This window comes from Phyllopteryx taeniolatus, chromosome 23 (genome assembly GCF_024500385.1).
Source record: "Phyllopteryx taeniolatus isolate TA_2022b chromosome 23, UOR_Ptae_1.2, whole genome shotgun sequence".
In the NCBI taxonomy this organism is placed as follows: Eukaryota; Metazoa; Chordata; class Actinopteri; order Syngnathiformes; family Syngnathidae; genus Phyllopteryx; species Phyllopteryx taeniolatus.
In genome coordinates, this window is record NC_084524.1 from 8,015,805 (window position 1) to 8,042,188 (window position 26,384).

At 46.6% G+C, this 26,384-nt stretch overlaps 1 protein-coding gene across 2 annotated transcripts; it reads right to left on the reverse strand.

Annotated features, from left to right (window-relative positions):
- Positions 1-3,985: 3,985 nt before the first annotated feature.
- On the reverse strand, positions 3,986-25,077 carry zgc:101810 (uncharacterized protein LOC493612 homolog). 2 transcript variants are annotated; one of them, XM_061763641.1, is made up of 9 exons: positions 24,919-25,077; positions 21,973-22,083; positions 20,459-20,617; positions 14,943-15,072; positions 14,162-14,298; positions 7,716-7,865; positions 7,491-7,636; positions 5,301-5,433; positions 3,986-4,217 (listed from the first exon to the last, which is right to left on the reverse strand). In XM_061763641.1, exons 1-9 carry the CDS (start codon positions 24,964-24,966, stop codon positions 4,047-4,049), a joined length of 1,185 nt encoding a protein of 394 aa, XP_061619625.1. In that variant the 5' UTR covers positions 24,967-25,077; the 3' UTR covers positions 3,986-4,046. The 2 variants fall into 2 exon arrangements, with proteins under 2 accessions (XP_061619625.1, XP_061619627.1); XM_061763643.1 differs by lacking the exon at positions 5,301-5,433.
- Between the last annotated feature and the right edge of the window lie 1,307 nt (positions 25,078-26,384).

The following is a 26,384-nucleotide window of genomic DNA, read 5'->3' on the forward strand; positions in this document are numbered from 1 at the left end:
AGGACCCCCTCTATGCCTCGGCTGCGCCTAGAAATTCTGTCCATGAAAGTTATGAATAGAATCGGTGACAAAGAGCAGCCTTGGTGGAGTCCAACCCTCACCGGGAACGAGTCCGACTTACTGCCGGCAATGTGGAACAAACTCTCACACCGGTCGTACAAGGACCGAACAGCCCGTATCAGTATCAGTATCAGTACCATACTCCCGAAGCACCCCCCACAGGACCCCCCAAGGAACACGGTCGAACAGCTTTTCCAGGTACACATGTAGACTGGTTGGGCAAACTCGAGGACCCTCCCGATGATACAGAGCTGGTACACCGTTCCACTGCCAGGACGAAAACCACACTGCTCGTCGTGAATCTGAGATTGGACTTCACGACGAACCCTCCTCTCCAGCACCCCCGAATAGACCTTACCAGGGATGCTGAGGAGTGTGATCCCCCTGTAGCTGGAACACACCCTCCGGTCCCCCTTCTTAAAAAGGGGGACCACCACCCCAGTCTGCCAATCCAGAGGCACTGTCCCCGATGTCCGAGCGATGTTGCAGAGGCGTGTCAACCAGGACAGCACCACAACATCCAGAGCCTTTCGGAACTCCGGGCGAATCTCATCCACCCCTGGGGCCTTGCCACCGATGACCTTTTTCACCACCTCAGTGACCTCAACCCCAGAGACAGGAGTGTTCTGTTATTGGACTTCTGTGCTCATCACGGCTTGTCCATAACGAACACCATGTTCAAGCATAAGGGTGTCCACACGTGCACTTGCCACCAGGACACCCTAGGTCGCAGTTCGATGATCGACTTTTTGGTCGTGTCATCGGACTTGCGGCCGCATGTCTTGGACACTCGGGTGAAGAGAGGGGCGGAGCTGTCAACCGATCACCACCTGGTGGTGAGTTGGCTCCGATGGTGGGGGAAGATGCCGGTCCGACGTGGCAGGCCCAAATGTATTGTGAGGGTCTGCTGGGAACGTCTGGCAGAATCCCCTGTCAGAAGGAGTTTCAAATCCCACCTCCGACAGAACTTTGCTCATGTTCCGGGGGAGGCGGGGGACATCGAGCCTGAGTGGACTATGATCCGCACCTCCATTGCTGAGGCGGCCGACCGGAGCTGTGGCCATAAGGTGGTCGGTGCCTGTCGTGGCGGAAATCCCCGAACCCGTTGGTGGACACCAAATGGTGAGGGATGCCGTCAAGCTGAAGAAGGAGTCCCATCGGGCCTTTTTGGCATGTGGGACTCCTGAGACAGCTGATTGATACCGGCTGGCCAAGCTGAATGCAGCTTTGGTGGTCGCTGAAGCAAAAACCCGGGTATGGGAGGAGTTCGGTGAGGCCATGGAGAAAGTCTTCCGGACGGCTTCGAGGAAATTCTGGTCCACCATCCGGTGTCTCATGAGCAGTGCACCATCAACACTGTGTATAGTGGGGATGGGGCGCTGCTGACCTCGACTCGGGACGTTGTGAGCCGATGGGGAGAATACGTTGAAGACCTCCTCAATTCCACCGACACGCCTTCCCATGAGGCAGCAGAGTCTGGGGTCTCTGAGGCGGGCTCTCCTATCTATGAGGTTGAGGTCACCGAGGTGGTTAAAAAGCTCCTCGGTGGCAAGGTGGATGAGATTCGCCCAGAGTTCCGCAAGGCTCTGGATGTTGTGGGGCTGTCCTGGTTGACACGCCTCTGCAACATCGCATGGACATCGGGGACAGTACCTCTGGATTGGCAGACTGGGGTGGTGGTCCCCCTCTATTCAGGGGGGCTGCAGAGGAGTGTCCGTCGGGAAGTCGAATCTCAGATTCAGGAGGAGCAGTGTGGTTTTCGTCCTGGCCGTGGAACAGTGGACCAGCTCTACACCCTCGGCAGAGTCCTCGAGGGTGCATGGGAGTTCGCCCAACCAGTCTACATGTATTTTGTGGACTTGGAGAAAGCGTTCGACCGTGTCCCTCGGGGAGTCCTGTGGGGGGTGCTTCGGGAGTATGGGGTCCCGAACCCCCTGATACGGGCTGCTTGGTCCCTGTACGACCGGAGTCAGAGTTCGGTCCGCATATCCGGCAGTAAGTCGGACTCGTTTCCGGTGAGGGTCTGACTCCGCCAAGGCTGCCCTTTGTCACCGATTCTGTTTTATGGACAGAATTTCAAGGCGCAGCCGAGGCGTAGAGGGGGTTCGGTTTGCTGCCCTCAATATTGCATCACTGCTTTTTGCAGATGATGTGGTCCTGTTGGCTTCATCAAGCCGTGACCTCCAACTCTCACTGGAGCAGTTCGCAGCCCAGTATTGTTGGATTGTTCTATTTGTACTCATGAAGCTATGTTCCTTTCTTTAACAAATAAGTTCCATTTCCAAAACATCCAAGACCAGAGAGACGGGTGCCCACATCTTAGGATGACTCCCTTTTCTGATAACACCCAAGGCCAGAGGTACCTTCTGCTAAACATATATCAAAACCTTCTACGGAACAGTCATAACGAAACCTTCTGACGTGTATAAAAGGAGTTAGCTCAAATAAACAAGGTGTGTCATTCACTGATCCTGCACTCTGGTGGGCAGTTGATTGAATGCACCCTGAGACTCAGCACGTTGGTGTCTTGTTTTTTCCTCTCTCTTTGGACAAAGAAAACGAACACGCGAGGACGATTGAAGGTTCCATGATCTATTGAACATTGACATGATATTACGTCCTTCACAGTATGAAGCGGCTGGGATGAGAATCAGCAGAATGAGCCAGGCTAGCTAGCTATCGTGTCACGAAGTTAATCTTCATCGCTGATTTGTCGAGTGTTGGCATAATGTGATGAATGGTGCATTTGATTGATGGGACAAAATATGCCTCAATTGTTGATCCGATGCAGGTCCAAAAATGATGATGACGATTGGCCAGATGTACCACAAATGTCCACCAGATGGAGCCAGACTAGACCGAACACAGTGGTTCCACCAGGTAGCGCAGTGGGTACAGTGACACGTCGTCTTGACTTTGGCTGTTCTGTTTTTACTCTGCTACTGGTCTGATGGAGAAGATGCTCCTCAATCTCCTCAATTCCTCTGCTCCGTTTACATTTTCCTGTAGGAAATGGAAAACAGCATTTTGTGATATAAAGCAGTCAAGGTTCTATCTTTTAATGATATCAATGCATTTTATTTTGGGGGCCTTTCATGTCACTTCATGTCACCTACACTGGGTTAAACAACAATTTCAAATTAATACATGAACAATAAAAGACAGCAACATAGTACACAAGAATCAATAATAGATAAGTAGTTCAATACAAACCATTTATAATGACTATAACCTCAAATATTGAAATTTGCTGAAGTGATTCATTCTTTGTTGTTGTGATTAGTTATTTTTGTTGTGTTTAGTTCTCTGCTGTTGTGTTTTGCACTTTAGCGCCGCCGTACATCTCTATTAAGGGATTAAAAAAAAATGTTTTTTAACAAAACAAAACACATCACCACTGTTTGATCTTCACCCACCTGAAAGAATAGCGTTTCACAAACTGGGCGTTTGCGGGTGCCACAGTTCTGAAACCCCCTGAAACAGCCGTCAAGGCCCACTTCCCCCAAAGTGGGAGGAGAGAAGTCCGAATTGGATTCCGGAGCCGTGTCCCACTTCATACATCGTACTCATCCATCAGCTGCAACTCAGCTGTTGGTTCGCTTACCGAAATCAGGTGACACTCTTCGAAAGGAGCAACTGGTTCCTGCCTCTTGAAATCTACAATAAGCTTCCCCCAATGGAAACACACTGGGACCACCACAGAATAAATTTCCACTTCAACTTCCAATTTGGCTCAAGCAGTTGATAACTTGAATCAGGGAAAAACATCATTTGCATAATCATTCGGAATGCAGTGTCAGTTCAATTCACAACGAGACGTTCACGTAACACTTGCTAGCTCTTAAATAACAACATGCAACATGTTATTTGTTTATGTTTTCAAAGTTGTCAAAATGGATATTGTATACAATTGAAAGTAAAAAACTTCGGTTGACTTTTTGGCAAAAGTCATCTTTTATTTGAAATTCACATTGTTTACAGCATTCTTATCTGACGTCGCCACGCAGTTTCTGCAGCACGCCGAGGCCGCTCTCCTGGTATTCGGATCTCGTCAGCCAGAAGGATTCCTTGTCCTTCATGATGTTGGCGAGCACGGCGCCACCCAGGAACACCATGTGTTTGCGGCGTGGGGGGTCCTCGATGCGAATCTTGAACTTCTGTGGAGGTGGGGTACAACAAAATAACGTGCGACAGAGGGGCTGTCAGGGACATCATTCAGGTTTTACTCGCATACAGAGTCCTAAAACCCTCTCAAGTACGCCCCGATACAGTAATATACACAAGCTATTCAATGTTCAAACCGATCAACTTTGTTGTTGTTTTTTTTGCAAAGCTTCGTTTTGAATTTGATGCCGACAACACTTTCCCAAAAAGCAGGGACGGGGGCATGTTTATCACTGGCATACCAAGTTTGTTTCCCACACCAAAAACCAGGGGATATTCTCGCATGCAGGTTCAAAATGCTCTTAATCGAAACCTGACTGGAGAGGTGGGTCCGTCAGGAAGTGGAATCTCAGATTCAGGAGATTTTCGTTCTGGCCATGGAGGAGTGGACCAGCTCTACACCCTCTGCAGGGTCTTCGAGCATGGGAGTTCACCTAACCAGTTTACATGTGCTTTGTGGACTTGGAGGTGTTTGACCGTGTCCCTCAGGTGGGCCCCTTTGGTGGGTGATCCGGGAGTATGGCGTACCATAACCCTTGATAAGGGATGTTCGGTTCCTGTACAACCGATGTCAGGGTCCGGTTGTTAGTCGAATTCATTTCTATTGAGTGTTGGACTACACCAAGGCTGCCCTTTGTCATCGATTGTGTTCATGACCTTTCTGGACAGAATTTCTAGGCGCAGCCAAGGTGTTGAAGGGGTCCGGTTTGGTGACTCCGGTGGCTGGGGAGAGGGAAGTCTGGGCTTTCCCAGTTTAAGCTGCTGCCCCCACTCTTTCAGTAATTCCATTCAAATAGTGAAACTTGTATAATATTGAATATTGAAGTTTGAACGTGATTATCTCGGTTGCTTATTTTCACTTCCCTTCTCTAAAATATTTGTTTTTATTATCGAATGTACAGTTTACAGGTCACAATCCTGGAGATTTTTTGGGGCCTAACCTAATTTGATAATATGATGCAAACTTTTGACATTTGAACAGGAGTATGTAGACTATGTATGAGTATGTAGCCTTTCAGTTATTTGTTTTAGCAAAAATAAATGCGGTATCGTGTGTGCGTGAGGTCTATTCTTACAGCCAACTTGTGTGTGTCTCCGTCCAGAACCCTCTCCAAGTAGAGCTGCTTGATCTCTCGCTCCAGTCTGGACGGGAGGCCCGGGTACATGGTGCTTCCCCCGGACAGGACAATGTGTTTATAGAAGTCAGTCCTGCAAACACCAACACGTTTTAAAGCGGGTTCACACACGCACCAATAATCATGCCTAATTTGAACGGATTTCCGATTGCTGGATCCAGTCAACCCTTGTTTACAGCGCAGGGCCCGAAATATTCAAAAGCTTTTGCTATGGAACGTTATTTTTGTCAAGCCATTGCCGAGATTGATTGAGTTAGTTAAAATTCCAATCACTAGGGATGGGTATCGTTAATATTTGAACAATACTCTTACTCTTACTGGTACTTTAATCATATTCTAATGGGTAGTTTTTTTTGTTTGGTTTTGTTTTTGAACATTTTTCTTCAGCAAGGCCTGATTGCCAGAAGTCTCAAAAAGATTTTGCCGGGCAGAGCGCAAAAGGGCAGAGCGCAAAAGGGTAACGGGGGTCACCCTTCCCATGGGCTCACCACCTGTGGGAGGGGCCATAGGGGTCAGGTGCAGTGCAAGGGGCGGTGGCCGAAGGCGGGGACCTTGGCGATCCGATCCCCGACTCCCGAAGCTGGCTCTAGGGACGTGGAATGTCACCTCTCTGGCAGGGAAGGAGCCTGAGCTGGTGTGTGAGGTCGAGAAGTTCCGACTAGATATAGTCGGACTCGCCTCCACACACGGCTTGGGCTCTGGTACCAGTCCGCTTGAGAGGGCTTGGACTCTCTTCCACTCTGGAGTTTCCCACGCCGAGCAGGTGTGGGTATACTTATTGGCCCCGAGCTCGGCACCTGTACATTAGAGTTTGGACGAGAGGGTAACCTCCCTCCACCTTCAGGTAGGGAACGGGTCCTGATCGTTGTTTGTGCCTATGCACCAAACAGCAGTAAGGTGGTTGGTGTCTGTCATGGCGGCTATCCCCGAACCCGTTGGTGGACACCAGCGGTGAGGGATGCCGTCAAGCTGAAGAAGGAGTCCTATCAGGCCTTTTTGGCCTGTGAGACTCCTGACGCAGCTGATGGGTACCAGCTGGCCAAGCGGAACGCAGCTTTGGTGGTCGCTGAAGCAAAAACTTGGGCAAGGGAGGAGTTCGGTGAGGCCGAGGAGAAAGACCTCCGGACGACTTCCAGGAAATTCTGGTCCACCATCCAGCGTCTCAGGAGGGGGGAAACAGTGAACCATCAACACTGTGTATAGTGGGGAGGGGGCGCTGCTGACCTCGACTCGGGACGTTGTGAGCATTTTTCCTCTCTTCGATTGAAAGCCAGCAAAGGCAAGATTATCAGATGGTTTTAAAAGATTATCTTGACCGATTTTGCTGTGGTGTGGGGTGAATTCAGAGTGCAATGTTCTCCCCAATCTGCTCAGGAAACAGTCAGAACTTGAAATGATAAGGCCCATAAAAACTACTAACTAATATGGAAAGACACTGAGCCTTCCATGCGACGCCATAGCTCCTCCCAGTACCGTAGGTCATCAAGTACAAAGCACACCATAAGAAGACATATCGCGATTTTTTTTTTTCTCGTCACGTCTACAATTGTGTTAGATCTTGGTCTGGAGACCGGTCTCTAGACCACATTTTGAAGGTCTTGGTCTTGTCTCGAACTCGACCCCCAAAAGTCTTGATCTTGTTTCGCTCTCGGACTGGCCAGAATCTGGACTTTCCGGCAAGACCAGTCAAGACCAGCACTGATCCACTATTCTTCAACTTCATTAATATAATAATAAAGAGAAGCACTTAGTAAAACAACAAATACTTTCAATTCCTGTATTACTATTACTGTATTTGCAAGAATTTAATTGAGAAAAATGGTTAAGATTTGAGATTTTTGCCTGCTGTGCTTTGAAAGAGTTGCAGGCCAATGTATTTCGGGATGTTAAGCGGATTTATTTGTATTTATTTTAAAGTATCTTCACAGTCACGTCTTGTCTCGGTCTTGGCCTTCTCGCGATCTCAAATCACAAAAGTATTGGTCTTCTTGGTCTCGGGCAAGTCTTGGTCTCAGATAGTGTGGTCTTGAGCACAAAACTAGTCTCTCACAAAAAAAAAAAAAAAAAACAGATTCAGCTGGAAAAATCTTGTTGTGTGTACTCCGCAAAGCCAAGCAACGTGACACTCACCTGAGGTCGATGTCGGCCGCCTGGATGGTGTTGAAGAGGAGTTCGGCCACGCCCGCCCCCTCCACATTGATCAGGTGAGGCTGGAAGAGTGCTTCAGGGGCACCAAACCTTTCGCCTCCGACCATCACCCGTCGGCCATCTGGGAGCTGCGGTGGATGCATTGATTGGACACCGCGTCTCAACCCGAACCTCAGGGGACAAACAATGAGTGTTGGTCCAGCCTACCGTGTAGGACTCCACCAGGTAAGTGGTTTCTGTGGCAAGACGCTGCTCTTGTTCGATGTTGTATCCCACGTAGCACAACTTCTCCTTCAGCATGCGCACTGTCTCAAAGTCAGCCGAGTGGTTGAAGGCGTAGCCACGCAGCAGCAGCAGCTGAGGTGAAAAACAGGGTTAAAAAGATGACATAACGTTCCGTCTCGATAACACTGTTCATCTACCGCGGTACTATGTAAAGCCATTTGTATCTGAGTCCGCCATTTCTTCTGTCACAGTCTCCCATGACAGACAGCCAATCACTCAGCCAATCATATTCTACTAGATGGCCAATCTGTCAGCCAATCACATTGTACTCGCTACACCTCCCCGTTTAAGGCCTTGTTGATGCAATCAGGGTCGGCGTGTCCCACAATCATATACGGAAGACGATACAACATGACCCAGTGCGAGTTCTGGCTTCTCACGTTTTCCTGTTCCTGTCCCCATGGCTGTTGGGGATTCTGAGTACGAACGCCTGCTCACTAGGGTCGCAGGCGTGCTGGAGCCTATCCCAGCTATCTTTGGGTGAACTGGTCATCAGCCATACACTACACGATATTGTCAAAGGTATTCGCTCACCTGCCTTGATTTCTATATGATTTGAAGTGATATCCCATTGGAAATCCATATGGTTTAATATGATCTTTGCAGCTGTAACAACAACTTTTGTGGGGAGGATTTCAACAAGGTTTAGGAGGGAGTTTATGGGAATGTTTGCCTATTGTTTCAGGAGCGGCGACATGGTGACCGACTTGTGTGGAATTTGCATGTTCTCCCCGTGCCTGCGTGGGTTTGCTCCGAGTACTGAGGGTTTCCTCCCGCATCCCAAAAACATGCGTGGTAGGTTGATTGAAGACCCTTAATTGCCCGTAGGTGTGAATGTGAGTGTGAATGGCTGTTTATATGTGCCCTGCGATTGGTTGGCGAAGAGCTTTCACCTGAAGATAGCTGGGATAGGCTCCATCACGCCCGTGACCCGAGTGAGGATAAGCGGTACAGAAACTGGATGGATGGATGTTTTAGGAGCATATTTGTGAGGTTACACACTGATGTCGGACAAGAAGTCCTGGCTCACTGTCCACTCAAAATGAGCCAAAGGGCAGGACTTTCTGCAGGCCAGTGAAGTTCATCCATACCAAATTCTCTCACCCATCTCTCTATGGACCTTGCTTTACCAGTCAATACTGTGTTTTTTTTTAAAAAGCGACCCGGTAAGACTGCAGTGTTGATTGTGATGCATCTAAATTTTAGTCTAGAGCCCTGCAAAACTGTGCACTAGAGGACATCAACGTGCGACAAGTACTATTAGTAAAGCACTAAGTGTTAAAATGTTGAATTCTATGTCACTAGTTGTTGCAACATGTACAAAAATGCCAGCAACAAAAGGAGTGAGGTCAAAGGCCACGAGCTTTATTTCGCCCCACAAAAGAATAAAGTCACGCAAACAAACAAAAAGGGACTGGAGACCCCGACTAAAAGGAAAATAATGGGGCTAGCACTGAAGGAACGAAAGGTCACAGGTCGTCGTATCCAGTACTGTCTACCGAATGCCTACCTAAGAAAAAGGTACAAATCCAAGTTAACAACATATAAATTGGGCTCGGTGGTCACCAGCCCAAACTAAAACAAAAAACAAGAAATGCTTCAGCATGCAACTTATGCACGGAGCAGGCAGCTGTACAAAGAAACAGGCAACGGTTCTACAACAAAAAACAATCGGCCTCACCACCAATTGCATGTGCTGTATGTTTGTGAAAATAAAAGAGCCACAGGTCCTCGCCACTCCTTTACGGAGCCCCCGACATGACGTGAGGGGGAAAAAACGATTTCGTTCACACAGACGGAGCCCCCCTGGTGCCAAGGTATGAGAAAAATTAAATTCATTGATAATCTGTTCCCTCAGTCTAGGAAACTGTACCCACAGTTTAGTAATCCGTACCCTCAGTTTAGTAATCCGTACCCTTGGTTTAGTAAACTGAACCCTCGGTTTAGTAATCCGTACCCTCAGTTTAGTAATCCGTTCCCTCAATTTACCAAACTGTACCCTCAGTTTAGCTAATATGTGGGGCTCCGTATACCTACGTATATCTGTCAAGTGAAGTAAATTCTATTTGGATGTTATAGTCTTACTGGTGTGAATTCTGAACTGAACGGAAATAATATTGCTGTAGTTTGAGGGGGTTGATCATTATATAGCAGTACTAGCAGGACCGGCTACAATTAGCCTGCGTGTTTCCTTTCGCTTTCCGTACTTTTAGGTATTCATTCGCTGCAATCACGCTATCATGACAACCTTTTTATCCCCGACGTGTTGAGTTTAGTGTGTTTTGTTTTTTTTCTGGCACGTAGCGGCCACCAAAGGGGTCCTAGTTGAGTTGAGTCCTCGCCGGAGAAGTGGAAGTTCGCGAACAGACAAATGCAATGTAAGTATCTTGTCTGCACCTTTTTGTTTCATGATAACAATTTGTTGGTTATTTACTGCCGTAGTGAGCTCCCGGGTTCTGCTCAGGTGCTCGAGTAGATGCTAAAACATGTGGCTAATACATGTCAAGTGTAATTTCATTCTAATCAATCAGTACGGCAGAAGAGAAGTGGCTGTGTTCGAAGGAACCAACACGACCATATCCAAAGCAAATGAAGCTTTGATTTCAAAAATTCAACAAAAGCGGGGATCCAACAATGGCCTTACAGATGAGCGTATGAAAAAAATGTCTGGCAATTCTAATGACTCAAAAGAACACCGCAACTACATCAATTTGAAGAGAATCAGGGTAGATTTGTGCAGGTGACACAGAGAAGAGGCATTTCAAGGCCCCAAAGAAAACAACAATGTCAGCCTAAATAGAAATAGGCATGAAAAATCCAAACTAGGCGGGGAAAGTGATTTCGAATTTTCAATGCGAGACTTCACCGAAGAAATGCTTGCGCCACGAACAACTTGTATGCAGTATGAAAAGCGAAAGGTGAAAACATTACGACTTTATTTGTCATGCAAAAGGGTCTCTACTAATGATGTCCATGGAAATGTTCTTCATGGACCACGTGACACCTGTTCTGAGAGTTTGACTGCGTCGGAGGGAACAGCCAATGTGCTTACCTTGGGCAGGGAAATTGCGGGAGCGGAAGGTGGACTCCTAACAGAGAACCAAATTGGTGATGAAGAAGTTATCATTGTTGACACGGATGCCGTCTTCAGACATACCTTTGCTGATTATGCCACTGACGATGTTGATGACCCCCTCGTCGACACCGTCCCCATGGAGCTCTTAGAAGGAGAAAATCCACCTCCAACCCAAGACTCTCATCCACTTAAAGTAACAAAGATGAAGCTGCACAGGGGAAATGTTTTCACGGAGTTGAATACGGCCTTTCAAAATGGCAGTGTATCTGTTGATGAGCTGCTGGCGGAGATCGAAATGGTCCAACACCCAATGGTCCAATGGAAAAAGGAGAAGACAATGGCGGTGTGTTACGTGACGCATTAAGTGAGTACTGGGACTCGCACTCTTCAGTAAATGCACCCATGGAGGCACAAGGAAGATACCGATGACGCGACACGTCATGAAAGACGAATGGGTTAACAACGTTTAAGTCATGGTCTTGGGATACAACACGGTTCAGTATTTTCCCATAGCATTGGCCAATTCCTTTAGGACCTGCTTTTGGCATTTGTAGACACAATTCCCTCTGAAGAAAAGGAAGTGGCTGAACAAGCAATGAATGATTTTCTGTCCGTCGCTGGATCTGAGGAGTGAATAGATTTCCTTGACACTCATGAGGTTAAAGTTGTTGTCAATAAGGGGGATGTGAAGAAAACTTTAATTGAGGTGGCACATAAAGAACTTGTTCAAGATCCTGCATATGTTGCAGAGTGTTGGTCCAGTGTGCTGAAACTGAAACTGAAATTAGCACTGGGAGGACTGGATGAAGTATATGCTGGCCTTACCCCGACACCAAGAAGAGTAACCAACATGTTATGGTATTATGATGAGGGACAAGTGATTATATTTTTGTATGGATCCAGATATTTATGCTTCAAGTGTCAACATTTTTCTGAAAATGCCTGATTCCTCAAGGTGTACTCTTGGTGTGATGGACACACGACATCTACTGGCCAGTGAGGCTACGGTGTCAACTGATCAGGAAAACCGATATTTCATGAGTCCTCTATCGTGCTAAAAGTAATATATTAGTTTTATATGTGCCTGTCGTTGACTTGGGAAGGCTTAAAATAGCACGCTACAGGCCCTTTAAAAACACCTTTAGTGTTTTCTGAGTTGCCCAACAACTACGGGTCCTACCCTGAGTTGGCAGAGGAGTTTGCGAATATACTTAATGCAAACATGTGGGTGATGGACATCATTTGGTTTTCATTGTAACACGACATCTTTGGCCCCCTATCTAGCTAACCTAAAGGTAGCTAGTTAATCCGGAAAAAGTGTTCTTTGAGCTGTATTTTAATTTAAATAGTTAAAAACCTTTGATAAACCCAGATACTGATGCATCTAATGGACCGTTCGGTAGCTGCCTTGTCCAGAAAGTGTTTTTTTTTTGGTCTTCTATAATGTACTGTGGTATGATCAGATGTTTATTTTTGGCTGATTCTGCACTTTTATGTGGTACATTGTTATATACACTTGTGCTGAAAGTTGGGTCATACACCTCTATTGATACCAGCCAGAGCGACGAATTGTTTAGACTGAGTTTACGATGTTTACATTACATTTACACTCATTGTTTTTGACAAATTAAGAAGCACCTTGTCACCTTGGCAGGTTCACCTGAGGATCAAAATACAGTTCGTACTCAAGCTGGTTTAGCTACCTGAAGCAGTAGAAGACAGTTGGCTTGACCCTTGAAGTTTATTTTAATTCGTGAAGCATCAACCAATCGTATTGCGATATAAAAATATGTTCCATATGACTGGGCGTGTCCTGCTGAACTCATTCACTGCCAGCCATTTTGTGAGCAAGGAACCACCTCACTGCCAGGTGTTTCAGAGCACTTTCACTGATTTTTGAAGCCTCACCAATATTGTGTACAATGGCTATGCAAACTGGCTAAGAAACATTAGACTCTTCTTTCATCAGAAACAATGTCTGTTTCGAGGTTTTTCCATTCGTTAGTCATCAGCAGTCAAATAAATGTCTGTAATGTTTGAAATGGGCAAAGTACCCAGTAAGGTTTCTTTTTCTGCTAAGAACAAGAGCCCAATCTTGTTGACAAGATTCAGGCTGAAGTCGGCAATCCCTCTTCCTACGCCCCGCCTCTGGGGTCTTGTTTCTCCTCTCCTCGTACCTTGCTGGCAGCTCGCCGTCGGCCACCCCTCCCCCGTTTCCCCCTTCTTTTGTGCGGGCACACGGTTGGTAAACGCGAGCCGGGACCGAACCGACATGGCTTCGCGGCCTAAGCGTGGGCCTCCGTTAAGCGATCAGAGGCGCTACTACGAAGGTACCGGGGGATCCGGAAGCCATGTCGGTTCGGTACCTTGCTTCCAAAGAGAGACTACCGCCCGCCATCTTGAATTTACGGTCGTGAGGAAACGCGGCAACCTTGCCAGACTACAATATTAGCGCCGAATAATTGTGGGGAAATTACTAGCTTCATACGAAATCCCAACTTTGTCTTCTCTCGCTCTGAGTCCTACGCTCACTTATTTTAGCCCAGCGACCACACACACGATGTCTTCGTTTCCATTTTCGTACGCCTCATTTTTTTTTTTCTTTCTTTTACCCTTAGTGTTATTTTCTTTTTGTAGTTTGTAGTTGTAGCTGTTTAGAGCGTCTGCCTCACAGTTCTGAGGACCGGGGTGGTATTTTGTGTGTGTGTGTTCTGAGTTTAAGTAAACCTCGGACTCAAAATGTCGTAAAATGTAGCAACCTTCAGATTACGAGACCGATAACAAGGTTTGTCGTCATTTCTCCGAAGGTTTCTACTTATAAAAAGTGACGTGGTGCCCTTTTTCGAGACATTAGTTTGATTTTAACAACTACATTGAAAATTACGATAAACCGGAAGTCACACAAGCGTCGCTCCCGGCTGATTACTGTCTCCTAAATTAATTCAATTCTTATTTGACCTATAAGTGCTCCACGGGGTACACCCTGAGCTGGTCACCAGCCAATCGCACGGCACATATAAACAACCATTCCCACCTACGGGCAATTTAGAGTCTCCAATTCATGCATGTTTTTGGGATGTTGGAGGAAACCGGAGTGCCTGTGTGAGAAAACCCACACAGGCATGGGCAGAACATGCCCTCACTTATCTTTGCGCTGGAGTAAAGCATTGACGCGATCACCCCGATCATTTTCGGTTTGGTTTCTCTATATCACATATTTTCATCTTCTGTGGTGGTCCTCTGTGATCACCAGTTTTTGACTGCACTTTGACAAGAGAGGCGCTCGCCGCACCTTGATGAGGTAACGAGTGATGTCGCGCCCGGCGATGTCCAGCCTGCGCGTCAGATGCGGCAAGGAGAAGCCCTCGTACACCGGGCAGATGTGAGTGACGCCGTCACCGGAATCCACTACCACCCCTGTCAGCAGACCTGTTGGCAAAAGGTGGCGACATCTTTTATTTGGAAACCGCCGGCAGAGATCATTAACCCGCAGTTGTCAAAAATGTCAAAAGAGCCTGGCCTCAAACCCTATTTTCAAAAAGTTATTGATTTCTTGGCTCCTTGGCATGTTGCTCCTTTAATGTGGCTTCAACTCCACTCATACTGAAGTTATTTTTTCATGTTGATGGCATCATTCTGTAAGTTGTGCGGTGAAGCTAATGCATTTTTTTGGTACTTTTGGATAAGTGATATTCCTGCCGCTTGACAGCTGCTGAAAGTAACTAAAAAGTTACTTTTTTTTCTAATTTAGTTACTTTCGAAATCACGTAATCAGTAAAGTAACCAAGTGACTTTTTCAAGGTAACTGTGGCAACACTGTCGGCGGACACAAGCGCATACACGATCCGAACTACTCATTAAACCCGTTATACTTGGATGGATAGCAAATGCCAAATATTCAAATATTAGTCAAATCAATTGATTTTCAAAAGGCAATTCAGTGGGGCACGTTTTTACCATTACTGATCAGATTATAGGAAAATGAGCCATCTATTCTGGGTACCGCCTTTTTTCCTTATCTTGTTAAGGCGGACACAAATGGCCTGCACAGAACCCAATGGCGACTATTTTACCCTGCGCATACAGCGTGAGCACGGCCTGGATGGCCACATAGATGCCGTGGAACTGGTACTTCTCGAACATGACCTCGGCGATCTTCTCGCGGTTCTTCGTCGGGTTCATGGGAGGTTCCGTCAGCAGGATCTGTGTGTGACATGATATTTACATATATCGTTGTGCTGATTGTATGTGTTGCTGCGTTTTAAATTCCGCCGTGTCAATGGCATCTTTCAATATACGCTAACATTAAAATTGCAGACTTTCTTAAGCATAATATATGGTTGGGTTCAACATTTGAATGTTTAAATGCAGTTGTACAATTGGGCTGTAGCGATTCTGTGTCAAACCCGAAAATCGCGGTTTTCAAATTCACAATCCTGTATCATTTTGGAAATGGCAAAATTCATATCATCGTTATTGAATTATTGATTGAAAATACATTTGTTCATCAAGCCTACTCCAACTGTGCGCCATGGGACGACTTTTTCCGATGAGTGCGTTGAGCAAACCTGTGTCTGCATGGCTAGGCTAATACTGCTAGCGAAAGGACGAAACAGAGCTAAAACCTCGAACAACCCTGAAACTGTGGACCTGCCAATCACATTCAAGTCAGCAGTAGCTTATGGGAGCATTTGAGCTCTGCTACTACTACGACTTGCTCTCTAGTACTGGTAGTCGAAAAGACCCAGACCCAGACAGATCAGGCATGTCCTAAGTCTGCCGGCGGGCCAAATGCGGCCCATGTTCAAATTTCCCCGGGCCTCCTCTGACATAAAAACAATAATATGTGGACCGCGAGCACCGTTGGCCACAGCACAAAATAAATAGGTCCTTTTTTTAAATATTCGACCGGAGAATGGCAGTAGACCTCTTTCGCAACAGTCCAGTCCTTCTCCTTGGCCTAGTTGAGACGCTTCCTACGTTGGTTCAGAAGTGGCTGGACCAGAGGAACCCGACAGTTGTAGAATGAATGTGGTGGTTTTTGAAGCTGTGACTCCCGCCTCATTCCACTCTTCTGGACCTCTGCTAGATTCATGAATCTTCTCTGTTTGGTAATCTGCTGAAGCCCTCGATCATCTCTTTTGCTTTTGCCACATTTTGTCCTTCCACGTGACTTCCCATTGATGTGCTTGAACACAGAACTCTGTGAACTGCCATCCTCCTTAGCTATGAACCTTTGTGGCTTACCCATCCTATGGAGGGTATCAATGATGGTCTTCTGGCCAGTTGTCAAGTCTGCAGTCTTCCCCATATTGAACCCAACTGAGACAATTGAACCATACTGTAGCAGTTTAATGACACCTGGGAAACCTGCAGCGGTGCTTTGTGTTAAGTAGATGATTAGTGTGTGACACTCAGTTTAAAACATTTATGGCCTGCAAAATTTAGGCTGATTTTTCACAGTATTCAACATTTTTCCTTACTTCGTGGGTTTTATGAGCTGGAAGCCCAAATGATATAAAAATAAACAAATAAATGAAATTGAAATAGTTTAACTAGTCGGCCCTGAATCTATAATCTATGAAATTTTAACTTTTTTGAATGGAATTATTATATTATAAAGTAAAGAAACAATTCCATGATATTACATTTTTTTGGAAAGGGTCTGTATCGGTGGAACGGTGGCCGACGGGTTAGCACCTCTGCCTCACAGTTCTGAGGATCGGGGTTCAATCCCCGGCCCCGCCTGTGTGGAGTTTGCATGTTCTCCCCGTGCCTGCGTGGGTTTTCTCCGGGCACTCCGGTTTCCTCCCACATCCCCAAAAAAACATGCATGGTAGGTTAATTGAAGTCTCTAAATTGCCCCAAGGTGTGAATGGTTGTTTGTTTATATGTGCCTTGCGATTGACTGGCAACCAGTTCAGGGTGTACCCCGCCTCCTAGCCGATGATAGCTGGGATAGGCTCCAGCCCTCTGGACGTGTACAAACCATCAAAGGCTGCTCTCTCTCTAACTTTGTCTGCAAAAGATCTAACTTTGGCGGTCCCTCTGATGATCTTATTTCGAATCCTATCCAACCTGGTCACTCCGAGAGAGAACCTCAACCTCTTCATATCCGCCACCTCCAGCTCTGCTTCCTGTTGTCTCTTCATTGCCACTGTCTCTAATCCGCACTTCATGGCCGGCCTCACCACGGTCTTATAAACTTTGCCCTTCATCCTAGCAGAGACTCTTCTGTCACATAACACACCTGACACCTTCCTCCACCCGTTTCAACCTGCTTGGACCCGTTTCTTCACTTCCTGACCACACTCACCATTGCTCTGGACGGTTGACCCCAAGTATTTAAAGTCCTCCAACCTTGCTATCTCTTCTCCCTGTAGCCTCACTCTTGCCCCTTGACCCTTCTCCTTCATGCACATATTTTCTGTTTTTCTTCAACTAATCTTCATTCCTCACCTTACCAGTGTATGCCTCCACCTTCCTAACTGTTCCTCCACCTGCTCCCTGATTTCACGACAGATCACAATGTCATCATGCGGACACCATGGTCTCCAGAGATTATAATCAAACCTCATCTGTCATCCTATCCATAACTGCAAACAGGGCCCTGGGCTTATGCATGGTTCAGTCCCACCTCCACCTTAAATTCATCTGTGACACCTACAGCACACCTCACCGCTGTTCTGTGCCCTCATACATGTCCTGTATTATTCTAACAAACTTCTCTGACACTCCAGACTTCCACATGCAGTACACTTTTCCTCCATTCCTCAGGCATCTTCTCACGCACTAAAATTCTATTGAACAAGCTGGTCAAAAACTCCACAGCCACCTCTCCTAGATGCTTCCATACCTCCACAGGAATGTCATCAGGACCAACTGCCTTTCCATTTGTCATCCTCTTTAATGCCTTTCTAACTTCCCCCTTACTAATCATTGCCACTTCCTGGTCCACCACACTTGCATCTTCTACTCTCCCTTCTCTCTCATTTTCCTCATTCATCAACTCCTCGAAGTATTCTTTCCATCTATCCAGCACACTACTGGCACCAGTCAACACATTTACATCTCTATACTTAATCCCCCTAACCTGCTGCCCATCCTTCCCATCTCTATCGCTCTCTCTGTCTGGCCAACCTGTATAGATCCTTTTCTCCTTCTTTAGTGTCCAACCTGGCATACATGTCATCATATGTCTCTTGTTTGGCCTTTGCCACTTCTACCTTCTTCCCACGTCACATCTCAATGTATTCCTTTCGCTTCTCCTCGGTCCTCTCAGTGTCCCACTTCTTCTTAGCTAACCTTTTTCCTTGTATTATTTCCTGTACTGTGTGGTTCCACCACCAAGTCTCCTTCTCTCCTTTCCTGCCAGAAGATACACCAAGTACTCTCCTGCCTGCCTCTCTGATCACCTTGGCTGCAGCGGTCCAGTCTTCTGGGAGCTCCTCCCGTCCACCGAGAGCCTGTCTCACCGCTTCCCGAAAAGCTGCACAACACTCGTCCTGTCTCAGCTTCCACCACATGGTTCTCTTCTCTGCCTTTGTCTTCCTAATCTCTTCCTCCCCACCACCAGAGTCATCTTACACACCACCGTCCTATGCTGTCTAGCCACACTCTCCCCTACCACTACCTTACAGTCGGTAACCTCCTTCAGATGACATCGTCTGCACAAGAGTTAATCCAGCTGCATGCTTCTACCTCCGCTCTTGTCGGTCACCCTATGTTCCTGCCTCTTATGGAGGAAAGTGTTCACTACAGCCATTTGCATCCTTGTTGCAAAGTCTACCACCATCTGTCCCTCCAAGTTCCTTTCCTGGATGCCAAACCTACCCATCACTTCTTCATTATCCCTGTTTCCTTCACCAACATGTCCATTACAATCTGCACCAATCGCAATTCTCTCTCTGTCTGGGATACTCAGAACTACTTCTTCTAGCTCCTTCCAGAATTTCTCTTTCACCTCTAGGTCACATCCTACCTGTGGGGCACGGCTAGCCACTAATCACATTATCCATAACGCCCTCAATTTCAAGTTTCACCCTCATCACTTGATCTAATACTCTTTTCACCTCCAAGGCATTCTTAGCTAACTCTTCCTTTAAAATAACCCCTCCTCCATTTGTCTTCCCATCTACACCTTAGTAAAATAATAATGTCCCTAAACTTCCAGCCTTACTGCCTTTCCACCTGATCGAAATACAGATACACAACACCCGCATCTCTACTTCGTCTTCAACCCACAGCAGCTGAATTTCAACCGGTGCCCTCTAGGTTAACGGTGGGGGTGGCAGACGTTGTTCACCTGGGCCACGATTTATCCAGTATGGAATTTTTTGGATGAATGCTCATATTTGTTTGCCAAATTTTTAAGCCGGATGCCCTTCTTTACAGTTCTGAGGACCCGGGTTCTCACCATACCTGCATGGATTTTCTCCAGGTACTACGGTTTCCTCCCACATTCCAAAAACATGCACGGTTACTTAAAGACTGCAAACGGCACGTAGGCGTGAATGTGAGTGTGAATGTGTCTATGTGTGGCCTGCGATTGGCTGGTGACCAGTTCAGAGTGCACCCCGCCTCTGGCTCCAGCACACCTGTGACTCTAGTGAGGGTAAGCGGTACAGAGCATGGATGGAGAGACATATATATATATATATGTATATAAAATTTATGTAATTCACCGCTCGATCTACTCATTCACTCTCTATATTCCTGCGCCAGCAGCTAACGCTAGTGTCCTGTAGCTGCTTACTGACATAGCAGCACCATGTCCCATACATTTTACATGACAGTGAGGTGGAATTAAGTACTGTACCAGTTTATCCGCCATTGGATGGACTCTGAGAGTGAGCGAATAAGAGAGTCGAGAAGTGAGTACCTCTTCACGGCACTATACGTGGCCATCACCACACACTTTATCATGGAGAATTGGCAAATTGCGAACCCCATCCTCCCAAACGAGAGCCACACAGCTGAGCATTTAGCAGAAATACTGCAAGAGGTTTGGCGGAAAGGAAAATCAGTCTGTTATCTCAGAGATGATATTGTTATTTTTTTCATGTATAATTAAGTGTTCTAAATATATGGTCCAATTTTTGCTCATTTTTTTGCGAATTTTTGCTGCTTTTGTCCCCTGCTCCCTCGAAGAAAATGTCAATTTGTATCGAACTGTGTAACTTGAATCGCTACAGTCCTAGTATACAATGTTAAATAACCATTTGTTTTAATGTCAGTTTAACAGCAAACTTCAACTCAAAGTGACAAACGGCTCCAACAAGCTGCTTTGCCCCTCTTATTTGGAGAACTGTCCCAACGAGTTTTTTCGTTTCCTCAAAGTGCCATTTCTTGACCCCGAAAGAGTAGGAACAGGCACTAACGAATAATTTTCAAACATTGTTTTAATAAGTTCAAGTGTGTTTTATTGGTTTAGATGTGTTTAAAGCATGTGGGAGGGGTAAAACTTGGAAAAAAATCTATATGGTCTCGAAATCCCAGATTTTTACCTATGGTGGCCCCTGGAACGTAAATGGAGGTTCACTGTACGACAAGTACAACTTCAGCACACAGCCGCCAGGCTCTTTGGTACCTTGCACTTGGATGGCTCAATGTCCAGCCTCTCGGGTCCAAAGGTGTGGTCCCACAGGTGGAGCATGTCGTCCCAGCAGCGTACCATCCCATTCTCCATGGGGTACGCCACTTCTAGCAATGAGCGGCACTCGCTGGCTTCATCACCCACCATTAAGTCCTGAGAGATGAGATGAGGTGAGGTGAGGTGAGGTGAGATGAGATGAGATGAGATGAGATGAGATGAGGTGAGATGAGATGAGGTGAGGTGAGGTGAGATGAGGTGAGATGAGGTGAGATGAGATGAGATGAGGTGAGATGAAGTGAGGTGAGATGAGATGAAGTGAGGTGAGATGAGATGAAGTGAGGTGAGATGAGGTGAGATGAGATGAGATGAAGTGAGATGAGATGAGGTGAGGTGAGATGAGGTGAGGTGAGATGAAGTGAGGTGAGGTGAGATGAGGTGAACTGTGATGAGATGAGGTGAGATGAGATGAAGTGAGGTGAGATGAGATGAGATGAGGTGAGGTGAGATGAGATGAAGTGAGGTGAGATGAGATGAGGTGAGATGAGATGAAGTGAGGTGAGATGAGGTGAGATGAGATGAAGTGAGGTGAGATGAGATGAGATGAGATGAAGTGAGGTGAGATGAAGTGAGGTGAGATGAAGTGAGATGAGATGAGATGAGGTGAGATGAAGTGAGGTGAGATGAGATGAGATGAGGTGAGATGAGGTGAGATGAAGTGAGGTGAGATGAGGTGAAGTGAGATGAAGTGAGGTGAGATGAGATGAGATGAGGTGAGGTGAGATGAGATGAGATGAGATGAAGTGAGGTGAGATGAGATGAGGTGAGATGAAGTGAGGTGAGGTGAGATGAGATGAAGTGAGGTGAGGTGAGATGAGGTGAGGTGAAGTGAGGTGAGATGAGGTGAGGTGAGATGAGGTGAGATGAAGTGAGGTGAGGTGAGATGAGATGAGATGAAGTGAGGTGAGATGAGGTGAGGTGAGATGAAGTGAGGTGAGATGAGGTGAGGTGAGGTGAGGTGAGATGAAGTGAGGTGAGATGAGATGAAGTGAGGTGAGATGAGATGAGGTGAGGTGAGATGAGATGAGGTGAGATGAGGTGAGATGAGATGAAGTGAGGTAAAATGAGATGAGGTGAGGTGAGATGAAGTGAGGTGAGATGAGGTGAAGTGAGGTGAGGTGAGGTGAGATGAGATGAGATGAGATGCAGTGAGGTGAGATGAGATGAAGTGAGGTGAGATGAGGTGAGGTGAGATGAGGTGAGATGAGGTGAGATGAGGTGAGATGAGATGAGGGGAGATGAGGTGAGATGAGATGAAGTGAGATGAGATGAGGTGAGATGAAGTGAGGTGAGATGAGGTGAGGTGAGATGAGGTGAGATGAGATGAGATGAGATGAAGTGAGGTGAGATGAGGTGAGGTGAGATGAGATGAGATGAGATGAGGTGAAGTGAGATGAGGTGAGGTGAGCAAAATGCGGCAACATTTCCCAAGTTTTGCCACCGGTCGTTACCTTGATCTCGATGTTGCCTACTTTGGTGGTGGATCGAATGACTGGGCGACCCACCATGGCGGGAAAGATATGGTCTGGGAAGTTGGAGCCCGCAAAGCCACACTTGACAAACTGTCGATAAGGTGCGAAACGTTAATCCCACACTTTATTCATACAGTAAATCACCATACTTGGCTTGGTTCACTGTATTTCAATTTATTGACGCACCCCTAAAAATGCTTAGAATAGCTTCTTGTAATAAAGCAAAGCAAAGCAAAGCAAATGTATTTATATAGCGCATTCATACACGAGGTAACTCAATGTGCTTTTCATGATTAAAAACATTAAAAACAAAGAAAAAAAAGCTTATGAACATTTAAAACAAAGAGGAAAAAATAAAAGTACAATTAAAACAGCGAACACTAAAATAATCCATCCATCCATTTTCTACCGCTTATCCGAGGTCGGGCAGTAGCTTTAGCAGGGACGCCCAGACTTCCCTCTCCCCAGCCACTTCATCCAGCTCTTCCGGGGGGATCCCAGGCCAGCCGAAGGACGTAGTCTCTCCAGCGTGTCCTGGGTCGTCCCCGGGGTCTCCTCCCGGTGGGACGTGCCCGGAACACCTCACCGGAGAGGCGCCCGGGAGGCATCCGAATCAGATGCCCCAGCCACCTCATCTGGCTCCTCTCGATGTGAAGGAGCAGCGGCTCTTCTCTGAGATCCTCCCGGATGACCGAGCTTCTCACCCTATCTCGAAGGGAGAGCCCGGACACCCTGCGGAGGAAACTCATTTCGGCCGCTCGTGTCCGGGATCTCGTTCTTTCGGTCACGACCCCCAGCTCGTGACCACAAGTGAGGGTAGCAACGTAGATCGACCGGTAAATCGAGAGCTTCGCCTTTCGGCTGAGCTCCTTCTTTACCACAACGGATCGATACAATGTCCGCATCACTGCAGACGCCGCACCGATCCGCCTGTCGATCTCCCGTTCCATTCTTCCCTCACTCGTGAACAAGACCCCGAGATACTTGAACTCCTCCACTTGGGGCAGGATCTCATCCCCGACCATAAAAGTATGGATCAGCTTCTCCTCGTCTGCTTGGCACATGCAAGCCTTTACTCTGGATTTGTTCTTCAGATGGTAGGAGGCAGTTTTAGTCATTGATTTGATAGGACTGTTAAAAGTCAGGTCGCAATCTATCAGTACACCAAGGTTTCGGACTTGGTCTTTGGTTTTTAAGAGAGAGTGACTCCAGGTATTTACTAACAGCAATCCTCTTTTCTTGATTGCCAAGAAAAATTATCTCAGTTTTGTTGTGGTTTAATTGAAGAAGATTTTGGCTCATCCGGTTATTTATCTGTATTAGACACAACACGTCAATTGAACTTGATAGTAAAAATTCAAGTTCTGAAGACTTTCACCCAAGGGTAGCATATACAGGCTGAACAAGAGCGGTCCAAGAACTGACCTTTGAGGGACCCCATAGGTCATTGCCATTCGATGAGATTCAACACTTCCAATGGTTCCAAAATAACTCCTTTCCTCCAGGTGGGACCTGAACCATTTAAGGACCGTTTCATTTAGTCCTACCCACGTTTCCAACCTGTTCAGCAGTATATTACGATCTTCCGTTTCAAAAGCTGCACTGAGATCCAACAAGACCAGAATTGGCACTTTTCCCGGGTCGGTATTGAACCTTATATCATTTAGCACGAGCCTGTCTTACTGTAGCTTGCGTTCCGTAGAAGTGATCGGCGTATTCATTCTGTAGTATTGACATAGCCGTAGTCTCACGAGTATCAATTGGGTATCGATGACACTCATAAAGTATCGATACTCATTTACAAAACATGAAAAAAGTGCTCGTGTCCTTTTCACAATTGTTTGGGTAACTTACTACACATGGGCTTTTGTGCGCTCCCCCCATGCCGTACGATTGGTCTAGTCCGTTCATGTCACGTGAGCACCGAGAGTGGCGCCAGAGACTCCACACTCAACTAGACGAGCGTAACAACCACAGCGCAACAGTGTTATTATTATGATTGGTATTGCTCAGAGAATGCAAAATAGGTGAATAGGTGAATTTGTGACGAAAGTTAAGTAAAGAATTAAATGTTCTGTCATTCGACTGTCTGTTGTCGTAGTGGAGCGGAGACAAATTTTTTTGGACATACTTGGCAAATAAAGAGGATTCGGATTCGGATTCGGATTCTGATAAAGCGCCAATATGCAGGAATGACTTTTATGAGGGGGCGTCGTGGGCAGGATTCAGGATTATCTCTCGTGCACTACTGAAATGCTCTCACATTTTTTTTTTGCTCGCACTCGCTGCTAACCCTCTCTGGCACACCTTTGAAATGCTCTCACACACACTACTGATTTTTTTCGCTCACAGTCACAACTACAATCATCTCACAAACAACTGAAACACTCATACACACCACTGAAACACACACTTCAGTACATTAGATGAGTCCACTTCAGTATAACGTGGGAGAGGATTAGAGTTTTTGTGCGTGTGACAGTGTCTTTCAGTCGTGTGTGTGGAAAAAAAAAATAGTGAGTGTGAGAGCATTGTGTGCGTGTGTGAAATATGAATATGAGTGGAAATGTTTCAGTAGTGTGTATGAGAGCATTTCAGTTTTGTTTGAGAGGTATTCCTGAAATACGTCCGCCACGTACATAAATATGTATTCCAGCGTGAACTACAAAAGGCTGCAGATCCCAGCGCAAATTCCGCCCCACCAACGCCGTGCGTGGATTTCCTGCGGCACATTCCATGTCTCCTGACATGTTCCCACCTGGGCTGTCACGTCCTCTCTTTCAGCCAATGGCTGATCAGATGAGCATTTCGTGGCCTTGTACGGCGGCTTCGGAGAGCGACAAGTCGAGACAGACCCGTGCATTCCCGCCCGGCAACAACGCACACAAAGAGGAGCTACGGCGCCCGGGACGCTTTTTGACCTACCCCCGTGCCGTTGTCGCAGACCACCACTCTCCTGCCCTCGCCGTCCATCGTGTCGCCAGTCACAGCTCCGGTGTGTTGCTGACCTCGTCCGCACAGCCCGCACACCTTGGACCCCGGTAGACCCGCCCACTTTAGAGGCCGGCTCGGGTTGGACGGCGACGTTGCCTCCTCCTCCTCATCGTCGCTGCCTCGAGTGTGTTGTCATCCCTCCACCCATCGTTTATGTCATCTGATTTATAAATGTCTTATTTGCCTTGGTTCTCCGACCTTAACTATGCTGCACATGTCACCTGACCTTCGATATTTGCACGCTCAATTCATACTTTTTATACTGTATTTTAGCGTAGATGGGGGTTCAATCAAAATGTTAATGATGAGTTCATTTGGTTTTGTAGTAGCATCCCCTCCGCATCCCGGTCACCGGCTCTTCCGGCTCCTTCCCTCAGGCAGGCGCTACCGATCAATGCAAACTACAACTAGCAGACATTCATGTGTTTTTTGGACGTACTCGGCCAATAAAGATGATTCTGATTCTGATTCTGATTCTTTCCACGACCTGTGGGTGTCACTAGTGGTCCATCCATTGTCCCAAATGTCACTGTTGCTTCATGAAGAGCCGCATGGGGTGCTTGTTTGTTTCGATGTGCCCTGCGATTGGCTGGCGACCAGTTCAGGGTGGACCCCGCCTCCTGCCCGAAGACGGCTGGGATAGGCTCCGGCAACCCCGCGACCCTCGTGTGGAGAAGCGGCTCAGAAAATGGATGGATGGATGGATCTACTATATCATCGGTAAAACAAAAAAAAATCAAAGCAGACATAATGTTCGCTATGCCTACGAATTGATGACGAATCGCATGCACAAAGGCCATAACGTAATAACCATAACCCATAATGTTGTAACGGCCTATAACGTAATAAATTTGCCCCTTTTAAAAAGTAATAGGCCCATAACGTAATTCCTGGCCAATAACTTTATAAAAGTCCTGGACCTATAACATAACAACTTTTGGTCAATAATGTAATAACGTATTAGAATATTGGCTGCGTGTTATGTTATTGGCCTGGTTTAAAAAAAAAAAAAAGATGCAAATTTAATAACTTATCCCATACTGTAATAATATACTAATATCACTTTATCAGAATCATCTTTATTTTGCCAAGTATGTCCCAAAAACACACAAGGAATTTGTCTCCGGTAGTTGGAGCCGCTCTAGTACGTATGCAGAGTCCTCTAGCAATTAGAGCAGTTCCAAAGACTAATATTGCAATAGTCCGGTGCAATGACCGTTGTGCAAAGGGCGCCGAGACTTCAAGCGAGTAGTGCGATAATCTGGGACAATGTTGATTGTGCAAATGTTGCAGATACTCCTCAGTCAGTGTGCAAATGGGGCAGATGCTACTCTGGCATGAGTGGCCAGTATTGGTCAACAGCAGATATGCAAATAGTGCGGCGTGGCGAGACGACC

Coding starts and splice junctions, on each gene's coding strand:
- zgc:101810 (XM_061763641.1), bottom strand. CDS start 24,966: ATGGACGGCGAGGGCAGGAGAGTGGTGGTCTGCGACAACGGCACGGGG. Junction 15,073..20,458: donor TTGAGCCATCCAAGTGCAAG/GTACCAAAGAGC, acceptor TGTCACACACAG/ATCCTGCTGACGGAACCTCC. Junction 4,218..5,300: donor GAGACACACACAAGTTGGCT/GTAAGAATAGAC, acceptor CCACCTCCACAG/AAGTTCAAGATTCGCATCGA.